A 14,177-nucleotide genomic window follows, 5' to 3' on the forward strand; every position below is an offset into this window, starting at 1 on the left:
CTTTTATCTGACAGTATGACATAGAATCTGTCAGAGCCTACCACCTCCCTTTTATCTGACAGTATGACATAGAATCTGTCAGAGCCTACCACCTCCCTTTTATCTGACAGTATGACATAGAATCTGTCAGAGCCTACCACCTCCCTTTTATCTGACAGTATGACATAGAATCTGTCAGAGCCTACCACCTCCCTTTTATCTGACAGTATGACATAGAATCTGTCAGAGCCTACCACCTCTCTTTTATATGACAGTATTACATTACCTTTTTCTCCATGAATGTCATAGAATCTGTCAGATCACTTATCGTGGTCTCCATGTTATCAATTCTAGTCTCAAACTGGTGAATATGATTATTAAACACTTTGATTTGATCATCATAGACAGTTCTATCAAACTCATGTCGAACCGGTTGTCTTGGTCCGTCATTTTGTAGTTGTGTAAAATCATTTCTGAATGAAAATTGTCGAGATTGTCTGCTACGGGAGTACTGACTTGTTATGGACTGGAAGTCACCAGCTTTACTGCAGTCTGTTAAAATAAAATATTATAGTTTATACGAGAGTACTGACTTGTTATGGACTGGAAGTCACCAGCTTTACTACAGTCTGTTAAAATAAAATATTATAGTTATGCAACTTTTTAAAATTGATTGTTAAATCACTGATAGATTTGGAGGTGGTTTTATTCTTTAATTTAGGAAGCTCAATCCATAAAAGCAAAAATGTACCAAACTCACATGTTAATATTGTAAACCAACTTATTTTTGCAACTTTCGCGAGTAGAAAAATAACGTGAATATGTAAATCTTAGATTGTTCATTTTTCTACTACTTCAGGTAAATCTGAAAATTGCGAAAGTAAATCGCTGTGAAAAAGAGACAGAGAGGGTTTACAGTATCCTTTCCTCTAAGCATTCAGCAAAGCATAAATTATACTTCCTTAATGAGTGGAAGATGTTGCAAAAGATTAAGTCAAGGGAAATATTATTTCTGCGTTTGGTAACATTATACTATGGTAATGGTCTTCATTGTCTCGCATTAAGAGATATTTTTGGATCACACTGAAGAGACTTTTGGTTGTTTGTGTAGTTGGGTTGTTGTCTTATTGACTAAGTCTTATTGACTAATACTACACATACACCTCCTTATATTCATAAACTTTTCACCAATCTTTGAGTTTATGTTTATGGATGATCTAAACCAGTTGAACAAAGGTCAATCAGCATAAACAGTGTCATTAAACTATGGGTTCTTACAAATGTACTGTATCAACATCTTCTACTTTTTAATATATACTGCATGGTTTATTGCTCATGCAAAAGAACCTGTGGGGTATGCCTTTATATTTTACGGTTATGTTATTTTGGTATGTGAGAGAGCTGTCCACATCTTCTGTTAGTCTCTGTGGTGGAGAATTGTCTCATTGGCTGTTATACAACATCTTCTTATTTTCCTAATTACACATTAATATATTCTATCACATAAATAATGCTTAAAAATACAATATTATAAAATATGCATAAGAATGAAGAATGATAACAAAAATTAATAACTTAGCAATTAACAAACCTGCACAGCAGTCCGACCACATATTGACGTTAAGTTTGGGTATTTTGTCACAGCTTAAGTATTCTGACTTGTTGTGGACTCTAAGAAACACGTCTTTCTGTACTTTGTTTATGTTGTCACCACCGTCGCACAATACACTAGATAATGTCATCTGTTTTATAGCACTTAACTGGTCTACTGTAAACACACCAGGATTCTCGTACCAAAATCTAAATTTAAAAAACAAATACTGTGACATACTTCAACTCATTATACAGAACATGGCAAAAGAATATTTGCTTATTATTTTTAGAAAGTTACAAAAATACTGCATAAACAAACAATTAGAATAACTAGTCTGTAGGTTTTAGTTGATTTGTTTTTGTAGATTTACCACTACATAGCTACTTTTGCATAGTTACTTAAAATGTATTTCTATACCAAAAATCGGTAGTACTGGAAATCTACTTTTAATATTCAGTACTATTTTGTTACTTTAAAATTATTAATATTTAGGTACCTGTATTTTACAGTACTTGATTTGTACTAAAACATTTAAGTACTACATATTTTTGGTTACAAGGTTACATTTTAAGCATTTTGAAAGTATGTCTATTTTAAATCTCATAAAATTATGATTTTCAAAAATGGAATAATGTGAACGCTTTTGGTTGTATTTCTGTACCAAAATTTTAAGTACAAATTAAGTACTGTAAAATACAGGTACTTAAATAGTACAATAATTTTAAAGTAAAGAAATAGTACTAAATATCAAAAGTAAATTTTCAGTACTACAGATTTTATGTACAAAAAAAGTACCTATGCAAAAGTAGCAGTGTATGCTCTATTTATAGCACAAGATTTATAGTTAGTATGGACCATAATGAAAATGGGAAAAATCTAGAAATCGAAAAAGTAATTATATATTGCAATTGATGAATTTTTTTTTAGTTTGGTTGACACAGAAGATGTATAAAAAAGAAAAACCAATGTTAAAGTATACCTATCACCATCTCTAAGTCTTTTGAACTGATCCACTATTATACACATAAAAGTTGGTCCTACTTTAGCTCCCTCTAATGGAGTCTCGGCCATTCCACCAACAAATAGGTCAATGTTTCCTAAAATATAAAATTTTCAGGAGTTATATAAAGTATCATTTATTCTGTTTACTTATTTCTGTAACATTTTGTCAACGGACATTAAACAAAAGCAATGAAAAATTGTAACTTGCTTAATAGAAAAAGTTTGTAACATTTTGACATATATATATAGCTTAACTTTATTAGAAAAATGTTTTAAATATATAGAATCTATAGCTAAGAGTACCTTTTGGTATACTTATTTTTTTTACATCTAACTCTAATCTCAGATTACATTTGAAATCAATTAAATAAAGCTAATTTCTCAAATATCTTTAAATTACTCCAGACAAATCACTATTAAAAACCAACATTTCCACAAAAAAAAAACCAGGATTTGTCTTTCAAACAAATATATGGATCACTCCTTGTTTGTCCTGTCTATATAACAACTGAAAGTTACTTTGAATGTAATATGTTCAAATTATGAAGGGTTTCATTTCAAATAAATAATATTGATAACTAATGTTCATTTTTTCATGCATACTTTGATAAAAATTAATTCTATACCTGGATGATTGTATAGATCCTGTAGTTTTGATAGAACTCTTGGTGATATTTCATTTCGTAAATCACTAAATACATTAGCTTCTTGTAATCCACAAAGTTTTCTATACTCATTATAAAATGGAAGGGCATGATCTCTACCCCTCTGTATATTCAGGGAGGCTAAATCCTGACCAACTACATTAGCCAATGAAAACAACTTTTCTGTTAACTCGGAATTCATCATCTCATCTGGCATTCTCTTTTTTGCGGAGAATGCAACAAGTCCACGTAAAATTGGATCTATTCCACCTTCTTCAATTATTCTATGTGGCGAAAAGAAAGCTTGATGTAATGGTAAATTGCCTTCAGGGATAGGCTGGAAACTTTCGTTCAGTCTTAATATGATTGGTTGAATCAAAGAATGTCCAAATCTGAAAGCAGCTGTAGCAAACTCATTGGCTATTGATGGATTAACATTTGGATCATATAGTCTGTACAACCCTAATTTCTTCATTCCACTTTCACCTATAATCTTTGGCAACCATTGGTGGTATGTAATATGCTGCATAATAGCACCCATAACTTTTCTTGTTTCATGATATAACATATTGCCATCCCAGTGTGGGTTCAATAAGGAAAATCTTGAAACAAGATGATTATGGTATCTCATGAACAAAGTATGCATTGCTGTTAAAGCAATTTGTTCGTTAGCACGAGGATCACCAGCTCTAAAACAAGGTACCCTTTTCTTGTTTGGCTCCACCTGACAATCAAGGTGGTGTAAGAAACCAGAATTATCAAAGGGAAGTAATCGCTTCCCACCAGTTGAGAGAACTCCAACTCTCATTAATCCTGTTGATTCACGAAGTCTTTGTGCTTCAAAGTCACTACTACCATAAACACTGCTTCCATCTATAAATGCTGTGATTACATTCAATTGTTCTCTAGGAGCAAAAGTCTTATAAAAAATAGATGTAGAACCAGAATTACACAAGGCACTACTTCTTGTAAATCCCAAACACGCATGGGAGGTTATTCTGTTATCACTTCTTGGAACTGGGATGGGATAACAAGGGTAGGATTTATCACATGTCTCGTTACACCTACGACCATCACTAAACTGTGCATAACTGATGGACTGAGGAGTTAAGTCCATGTCATGGTCAGCAAACTGACCCCACTGCATTAACATGTGTGTATATTTCTCATCTTCTGTCACATGATCAGTCGACATTAGTAGTGATGACACAAGACGAGGGCTTGGTAAATGTATTCCATTGTACAGCTTTGATTGTGTCCAACCTGAATAAGAAAATCAACACATTAATTTTTCTTTATCAAATATTTATTCTACAAGATAAAGTTTCTTAACTTAGGAATTATAAGCAATAAAACTAAAGAAAAACACTTATAAACTTCTTATAGAATGCTACCATGTATCAAATAAAAAGATCCGTAGCTAGGACATAATTTCTGTTCATATAACTCTCACAATTCTATGTTTATGCGTAAAACTTACTTATTGAAAAGTATTATTTAAACATGAATCTACATTTCTGCCCCTGACCCCAATTTGGGTTTTAGAACATGAAAAACAAATAGTTTAATTTTTCAGTTGATAGACAAACATCCATACAAGTTTTAACAAAAACCAATCCGTAAGAGTATCCAATATAGACTGATAGTTTTTTTTAAGAACATAGCTTGATGAAATGTACATTTCTCACTTAAGTGTAAAATTAAAATTGTGAATGTCAAGATAAATAAGTGTGTACCTACCTACAGGTGTATTGAATCCATTTTCATAAATGGGCGGTAACAATCTTTTAAATCCAGTAACAGAAGATCCCCAGGTTGGGTTCTGTAAATTATTACATGTGCCATCTAATGTACGATATTTACGATGATAACACATGTTGTTGCAGTTGAGAATATCCCGTGGTACAGACAAACATCCAGACATGTTGGCTATCAGCATCAGATGACCAGGTGATATAATGTCTGTATATGATTCTGCAGCTGTAACAAGTATATAATTAATATTAGTTCAAAATTTTTATTTATTTGATCAATTATTTTCAATAAAGGGTTATTTTCGTGCAAAATATTTTGCCATTTTTATTTCATGTGCAGCTGTGAAAAAGGTTCATTATTCACAGTGTTTCATGAAATCTGTAAAAGATCAACGTGCAGGAAATTTTGGAATGTTCGTTCATTGTGAAATGGCAATTTTATTTCGCGTTCTTCCATGCAGATACCCCCTCAATAAAATCTATTTCGAACAAAATATGTATGGATCTGGAAACCCTACTTTCCTGATTTTAATTTGTTAGTTGTATAGAAGTGGTGAAAGATACCAAAGGAACAATCAAAACTCATAAGTTGAGGTCAACTGACAATGTAATATGGAAAAAACAAAAGACAAACAATCCAAAACACTGCATAGAAAACTTAAGACTGACCAACACAAGACCAATCAAAAACTGGAGTGATCTCAGGTGCTCTGGAAGGGTAATCAGATCCTGTTCAGATAATATCTTATTTTATCAAATAACTTTTGGACTTATATCGTATTTGTTTATTTAATACTGCGGATTCATTTATTTTTTGGGTACCATTTTTTTCGTGGATTGAGAAAAATTTGCATGCTCATGGATATCTAATTTTGTGGTCTTGCTAAATTCTACATTCAAGCCTAAGGAAAATTTGTTGTTCAATAGACATTTAATTTCAGGGTTAACCAGTTCCCACGAAATCTGCGTAAATTGGTATTATACGAATAATAATGAATCCTCAATAGTAATCCTTACCAGCATCTTGTAAGTCATACTGATGTCCTTCTTTCACTTGATCATGAATTATTTGTAGAGTCTGTTCAAAAATTTCTTCTGCTCTAGCAATTCCCAATGCATCAGCAGATGGATATCTGAAAATTGCCAACATATCTTGTACCGAGTGCTTTTTGTCTTTGTTAAAATACTGAGCTCTAGTCTGATTAATAGCTGTGTCTACTCTTTGTGTGGCTTGCTCTATAGCCTGCTGAACAAACCTATTTCCTGGATAAGTTTTCTCCTCACCTAAAAAACCAACAAAATAAGATTAATGGACATACTTGTCTGTGACATTTTATAAACATTTCAATTAACTGGAGGTACTTTTGAAAGTTAATATCAAACCAGATCCTCCGCAGGGGGGCAGCTTTATACGACCGCAGAGGTCGAACCCTGAACAGTTGGGGCAAGTATGGGCACAACATTTAAGCTTGATACAGCTCTGAATTTGGATTGGGATTAAATAGTTGACACAACATAGGTTTCTGACACAGAATGAATGTGGTCTAAGAACTTAAACTTAAAAACTTAAAAAAATTTAAATTGGACATTTACCTATTATGGTCCAATAACCAAAATCTAAATACATGGTTAGATTCAGCATATCATAGAACCCCAAGAATTCAATTTTTAATGACCTCAAATAATGTTCAATTTTAGACCCTTTAGACCTGAATGTGGACCAATTTGAAAACCAGGTCCAAATATTAACAATAATGTGTCCATAGTACAAGGATGCCCCACTCGTACTATCATTTTCTATGTTCAGTGGACCGTGAAACTGGGTTTAAAACTTTAATTTGGAATTAAAATTAGAAAGATCATATCATAAGGAAAATGTGTACTAAGTTTCAAGTTGATGTAACTTTTACTTCATCAAAAACTACCTTGACCAAAAACTTTAACCTGAACTTCGCACTATCATTTTTTATGTTCAGTGGACAATGAAATTGGGGGTCAAAACTATAATTTGGCAATAAAATTAGAAAGATCATATCATGGGGAACATGTGTATTAAGTTTCAAGTTGATTGGACTTCAACTTCTTCAAAAACTACCTTCACCAAAAACTGTAACCTGAAGGGACTAGACGCACGGATGGACGAACGAATGGACGAACAGAGGCACAGACCAGAAAACATAATGCCCCTCTACTATGTAGGTGAAAACAAAGAAAAATGCTTATTTGGGCCCTTTTTGACCCCTAATTCCTTAACTGTTCGGACCAAAACACCCAAAATCAATCCCAACCTTCCTTTTATGGTCATATATGTTGTTTGCTCTATGGTCGGGTGGTTGTCGCTTTGACATATTCACCATTTCCTTTCTCAATTTTATAAACCTTGTGTTAAAATTTCATAAATTTCTATTTACTTGTACTAAAGTTAGAGTGCGAAAACCAAATGTTTTCGGACGACGACGACGCCATAATTTTCAATTTTTGCAGTCGTATCAAAAGTAAAAAATTAAGTAAATAAACAATACAAATACTGAAATTGTTCACAAGATAACCTACCAAACACTCTGAGTGCCACTGTATTTCTAGCAAATCCAACTGTGTTTTCAGCGTAACATTCATAACTGCCTTGATCACTCTGTAAAACATTTCTTATTATCATACGATTCCCTTGTAAGGAGAACTTATGGGAGTTCTGTATAAATGTCCCATCTTTTATCCACCGGAACTGTGGTGTAGGTTCTCCATCTGATGTACAGTGGAGTATTATATCTGCTCCAGCATAAGTATCCACTGTGGATTCTCTACTGGCTGCTATTGGAGTGGCTGTAAAAGAAAACATAGTAATATCATAGGTAAATGTAGTAAAGCAAATCTTAAATCTGAAAACATCTAGCATTTAGTACTAATTACCTTATAATTTTATTTATACATGTATTTATTCTTATATTTTAAAAGCAATCCTACAACTCTACATATGCAATAAAAAAATGTTGTCAGTGGACAATTAATTCATATCGAAATCATGTTGACATATATATTTTTCTGTTAATTCTGAGTTCTTACAAAGCTAATTTAGTGCAGCCACAGCTATATGTTTGTGCTTGTCCCTGAGTCAAGAATATTTTCATTGGTTTTGTGGACTCCATTTAAGAAATTGGTGTTTGGGTAAGATTTCTGGGTGTCTTCATGTTTGTCTAGAACCAGACTGATAAAGGATTGGCCATGTAAGTTGGCACTTGTGCATTGTTGAAGGCTAAATGGTCACATCATGTCCATTTTGGTTAGGTTCATTTACATCTCTTTGGTTCAAAGATGTATGCATATTCAAGGAAGATACAAAATATATTCTCCCACTTTGTACTCAATTTTGATATTAGTATTCACTGTAAATTTGAACACTGATTATGTCAATCAAGTGATATTCTATTTTTTCCTGCATCCTTAAAGTTGAAGAAAACACTTAGATCTAGTATGCAATGAGGATTTCTTCCTGAATTTTAATTGCACTATTTTGACAATGTTTGTTTATAATACATGTAATAAATATATTTGAGAAGATGCTTGAAAAAACTTTTAAATTCAAACTTATTACTTCAGCTTTTTTACTTAGCAAGGTTGTAACCAAAACAATGAAGAATATTACAACTTATTAATTTTACAGATGAACTTACACTGTTGAAGTATGGATAGTTCTGCTGAAACCTCTACAGTAGCTACATCATTTATGGCTCTGCAGGTATACAGTCCTTTATCTTTCTCTTCAACATATCTGATCTGAAGTAATCGACCATCATTCTGTACGTCAAATCTTTCTTCTCGAGGTAAAGGACTACCAACTGAAGAAAAAAAAAAGTGTCAAATATTATAAGCTCTTTGACCCTAGTCAAAATTTTCTTTTTTTTGAAAAATTAATTATTGTTAATTTGTTATAATTTTATTTGGCTTACTACTGACCTAAGACAAAGGGTGCCACCTGTGGAACAAGATCTGCTTACCCTTTCGGAGCACCTGAGATCACACCCAGTTTTTGGTGTGGTTCGTGATGCTAAGTCTTTAGTTTTCCATGTTGTGTCTTGTGTAGTATTATTTGTCTTTTTCATTTTTAGCCATGGCTTTGTCAGTTTATTTTTGATCTATGAGTTTGACTGTCCCTCTGGTATCTTTCACCCCTCTTTTACTGAACCTATTGAAAAAGTGACAATAGTCAGATAGCCAATCAAATTAGGGACAAATTAGGGACAGTGCTCAAAAGTATGACTGAGCACCTGTTTGACCAGTAACTGGAAATCATCTTTTCATGAGAATGCATTATATGAACTGTACTTTTCAGATTTTTTAAGAAAAGTGCAGATCTATCATTCCATATATATATGACATACCTCCTTGAATCCATATAATACGTGGAGTTGGAGTTCCTGAAACTTCACATCTAAATGTGGCTGTGCTTCCTCCAGTTACTTGTACGTCAGATGGTTCTGTTAGGAATTTTGGTGGCTCTGAAAATTGAATAATCACAAAATTAATGAATTGACCTCGACATAGTTACTGTATTTTTCTTCGTTGGTGTATATCCAAATACCCTTTTGGTTTGAATTTGCAAAACGTATTTGTCAACTAGCTATCAAGTTTAAGAAATGAGGGTAGGCAGATAAGAAATCTGTTTTAAATGTATATCAACCTTTCTTTCCCCAACATTCAACAAAATCTCACATAATCTACTTAGAACCAAAGTAGACAAGTTTAAACATACCTTTTACTGTGTTCAAATAAATACTTTTTTTTTATTCAAATCAAATGTCTCTGATATACATGTATTAAAAAAAATTTGGTAACTTACCATGTACTGAAATTCTAGCAGCAGCTCCTATAGAGCCTGCACTATTGACACCCGTACATCTGTACAATCCTTGGTCCTCTGTGTGTACATTGTTTACATGCAGGTCTCCATTGGACATGACACTGATTCTGTTCGATGGAGACAGCTGATTACCATTCTTTGTCCATTGTATCTGGGGTTCAGGATGGCCTGTAGCTTGGCAGGTTAATTGTACTGAATTACCAACTGAAGTTGTAACATCTTGCGGAGTTGCGACAAATCGTGGGGAAACTAGATAAGGGAGAGAAAAAATATCATAATCTTTAACTAAACCAATGCTGGCATTTAAAATACTTTACTTCCTCCCTGTAAAAGTTATTATTTTGATATTACCAATTTTCATTGATTTCAAACAAATGACTGCTTTTTTTAAATAAAATTTATATAAAATATCAGTGGGAAGTCTTTATTCATTGGGTATGAGTTTTGAAGTTTTTCAAAGTTAATTCTTGTGAGCTATTGCTGACTAATGATACCCCTGCTTGAAGTATGTGGTAAACAGGAAGTTCAAAGAAAATTAATTGGAAAACATATTACACTATAATGCATGTTCACATGAAGTCTGATAGCAGCCTTTGGGAAGCTCATATTTGCAGTTTCATTAAAAATGCAATGAAAATGTCATTCATGGTCCTGTTGATGAAGGATAAATATGAACCTGCTTTCCTAAATATAGCATATGCTGACATGAAGTCTGATAGCAGCCTTCGGGAAGCTCATATTTGCAGTTTCATTAAAAATGCAATGAAAATGTCATTCATGGTCCTGTTGATGAAGGATAAATATGAACCTGCTTCCCAAAATATAGCATATGCTGACATGAACTCTGTTGGTAAGCTAATAATATTTTACTATCTTTTATTATTTATTAGTGTTCAGAAAGACAGACAATAAGTTGGTTTTACAGGCAACTGGGTACAGCATCAAGTACAATCTTTTTGAATAATCTCCTTTTATAATAGTAATTTAAGTCTAATGAATATGGATGTCATACCTTCAGCCTCAGAATATCTTAACTGGACCTTTTTAGCTTTGACCTCTCCTGACGGGTTTCTAGCCATACATTGATAGTCTCCTCTATCTGATTCTTTGGTGTTGTATATCATGAGAGTTCCATCTTCTAATTGATTAATCCGTGGGTCACTGAAGTCTAATTGGTATCTAAAATATAAGCATGAGGTTTTCAAAAAGAACAAACAAAACATATAAAATTGAGAATGGAAATGGGGAATATATGTCAAAGATACAACATCAAACTTTTTGATTTAACTATTAAAAAAAATCAAATCTATAGTGTAGACATCGTTACTTCAAAAGTCAAGAAATTAAATTCTCTGATTATTTAAAACAAATTGATATAAGACTTTTACCTACTCATTATGTAGCCAGGTGATCTCTGGTCTTGGGGTACCTTCGGCTCGGCATACAAAATAAGCTGTGTTACCAAACGTCACATTGACAGCTGATGGCTCTGTTATTATTTGAGGTCTTGCTGCCAAAAAAAAAGCAAACAATAGTTTTAGAAAGTTAATTGCACTTTCAACATATTTGTACAATATAATGGGACACTCATTTTAGTTGACTGAGAAAAAGGAGTACCTTGAGGAATAACTAATTACCTGCAGATTGCAATGGACAAACTTTATCACATATCTATAGACTAAGTGTAATTTGTCAATTTCACAAAAGAGCAGAGTGCAATTAGAAATTGACCTTCATGGTTATCTGTACTGGTAGATTTCCAATAACAATAAAAGCATCTCACCTGCAAAGGTTTGACACAAATTCTTTGAATTTTTAATAAATATTTCAAGAATAGGTCAATATTTCAGTATAAAAAGTTATTCTTATATCAAATATTCTTTTCAAAAAAGCAAACATCTTTTCAAGGTTAAAAGAAGGAATAGTATAGATTAAAATTAAGATAAGATTTAATCATTCTGCATTTAATCAATTTATCATATTGCCATAATCACCTGCTAAACAAGATTTTTATTTTGAGGGAACTTAATATGATTAAACATGTTACATATGCATTACTCATATTTTTCTAGTTGATAAGCCATGTTTCCACTTGTTTTAAATATCAAATTGCATGCTTTTCACAATTTGCACATTGAATGATGTGAAACTGAAAATACACAAACTGACCCTTATCCAGCCTGAAGAATATATTTTCCACACTTTGTTGAATATATCAAGATATTGGGTGTCATGGGTTGGACATGGGATGCTTGTTTCATGTTATTTCCTTTTTTGTCAAATGGCTGAATTTATTACTATTATGGTTAGTGTTTTGTTCGCACCATTTGTTAGCGCAGTTGTTGATTTGAGAAAATATCTGCTGATTGCCCTTAAATGTGTTTACATTGCTGATGAATGCAAAATGTATTATAGGAGTTTAGTTTGAAGTCCATTTTCATAGAACTAGTACACATTTATGTTTAGGGACCAGCTCATGCATGCCTCTGGATGCAGGATTTTCTCACTGTGCTGAAAACCCATTGGTGGCCTTGGGTTAATCCATATTCTAAATATCAAAATAAATCCATGACGAAAAATTGCAACACATTAAACTCACTACTTGTTGTGTATTATGACTATTGAGTATAATGTAGTTTTTCTTACAACTTTTGTGTATAATAAATAAAGATAATTGGTATCTATTGGAAATATCATTTATGAATGGTTGACTTTTAATTATTTTTTTAATACATGTATATCCAAATAGTGAATAGTATTTCAGTGTTTTTCGTCTTAAAATTAATAACAAAATAATGTTATTACAAATGTCATAAATTATACCTGTGCAACAAAAGTAAAAGACCAAAAACTTACTATTGCTGTTGCGGTTGTCCTCTATTATTAATGTTCGCTCATCTAAATAAAACAAACATAATTATTAAATTATTCCTTTTCTTTTTTTTTAATATGTTTTGTATTTAGTTTCTACCTGTATAACCATTAAGGAAACTTCTAAAAAAAAGTTTAAAAGTATTTTATTTTCATGCAACCATATGTGTTCTTAACAAGATGGTGGAAATGCAGGCATCATATATGTGTAGAAATTGGATGAAGTAAAATTATCAAATGTCTGTAATATTTGGTACTATATTATAAAAGTGTTATTCCACCTTATACTGAGAAATATTGTTCCTCCCAGTATATCATATTACACTTGCAGGCTCATATATGAAGCTCCATTTAAGGGGTCCTGGCTTCCCCAACACTCCTCTCTTATCAACTACTGTCCTCAATATAAGTGCAATAACACTATAATGATCTATACTATTAAATTGGGGTATTTTTTTTCTAACTTCTCTTAATTTTTTACACAGCTAAATTTTTACTCTATTGCCAAAATCTTTTAAAGATGGTGTGGCATGAATAAATTTATGTACTCCTTTACTGTAGGTATAATTACTGGAAACCAATTCAGTAACTTTTGGTTTTTAGGTTTCTGTTACAACATGTTATATTCATGTACATGTTCATATATAGAAAATTAACATCTATCACATTTCGAAAGTAATAATTCATTCAGTTGATCTTCTTCTTTTTAACTAAAAGGATAAAACAGTTGATTGTTAAGCAAATTAATGAATTTTTCTGAAGCAGAATTGTCCCCCTAGAATTAATACATCTCTAAAATATATAACTGATATGTACCACACTGAAAATCATTTTCATCTAGAGTATTAAGTGCTCTTCCTGCAAATGTTGGGGGTCCTTTACACGTTACGGCACCTTGAACGTTTCTATTTCTGTCGTGTAACAATTGGTATAACCAATGCATTTTACATCCACAATCAACTGGGTTATCGTCCAGTCGTCTAAAATAAAGAAAAAATAATAATAACTACTGGAAATTCTACTCAAAATATAAAACTATTGTTATTAAATGGTTGTTAAAGCACTTCTAGTTTTTCAGATAAACATCTTAATGTACAATAATGTAATAATGGCCATGACATAAATATAAAAAAAGATCTGTACTTTAAAAAGTGGATTGGAGTGATGCAACTATATAACATGCTTGATTTTTCCAATATGGACATAAACTCAACTTTATAATCTTTATTTATTCTTAAGGGAACTATGTAGCTTACAGTGGACCTATCCTTAAAACATAAGCCAGCCTAATTTTTGCTTTCTTTTTAGACGTCAATTTTTCTTTGAACTAGTACACATATTTATTTAGAGGACAGCTGATCTATGAGGCCCACCAACTGTGTGTGTAAATTCTCACTGTGTTGAAGACCCATTGGTGGCCTTCAGTTTTTTTTTACTCTTTGGTAGGGTTGTTGCCTCTTTGACACAATTCCCAATTT

At 32.3% G+C, this 14,177-nt stretch overlaps 1 protein-coding gene across 3 annotated transcripts in view; it reads right to left on the reverse strand.

Annotated features, from left to right (window-relative positions):
- Positions 1-14,177, reverse strand: part of LOC143068153 (peroxidasin-like) — a 41,005-nt gene that overhangs the window by 4,440 nt on the left and 22,388 nt on the right. For 2 of the 3 annotated variants that reach the window (XM_076241980.1, XM_076241972.1), the window contains 14 exons: positions 13,516-13,679; positions 12,685-12,726; positions 11,221-11,338; positions 10,841-11,007; positions 9,808-10,077; positions 9,350-9,466; positions 8,642-8,806; positions 7,527-7,793; positions 5,991-6,257; positions 4,960-5,199; positions 3,202-4,482; positions 2,553-2,670; positions 1,571-1,779; positions 266-531 (listed from right to left, as the gene is read on the reverse strand). In XM_076241980.1, coding sequence (XP_076098095.1) covers positions 266-531; positions 1,571-1,779; positions 2,553-2,670; positions 3,202-4,482; positions 4,960-5,199; positions 5,991-6,257; positions 7,527-7,793; positions 8,642-8,806; positions 9,350-9,466; positions 9,808-10,077; positions 10,841-11,007; positions 11,221-11,338; positions 12,685-12,726; positions 13,516-13,679 — 3,691 coding nt within the window. Of the gene's footprint in view, positions 1-265; positions 532-1,570; positions 1,780-2,552; positions 2,671-3,201; positions 4,483-4,959; positions 5,200-5,990; positions 6,258-7,526; positions 7,794-8,641; positions 8,807-9,349; positions 9,467-9,807; positions 10,078-10,840; positions 11,008-11,216; positions 11,341-12,684; positions 12,727-13,515; positions 13,680-14,177 lie in introns of those variants that run through there. The other variant, XM_076241989.1, reaches the window with a different exon arrangement.

The sequence above is a fragment of the Mytilus galloprovincialis genome, chromosome 1 (genome assembly GCF_965363235.1).
Source record: "Mytilus galloprovincialis chromosome 1, xbMytGall1.hap1.1, whole genome shotgun sequence".
In the NCBI taxonomy this organism is placed as follows: Eukaryota; Metazoa; Mollusca; class Bivalvia; order Mytilida; family Mytilidae; genus Mytilus; species Mytilus galloprovincialis.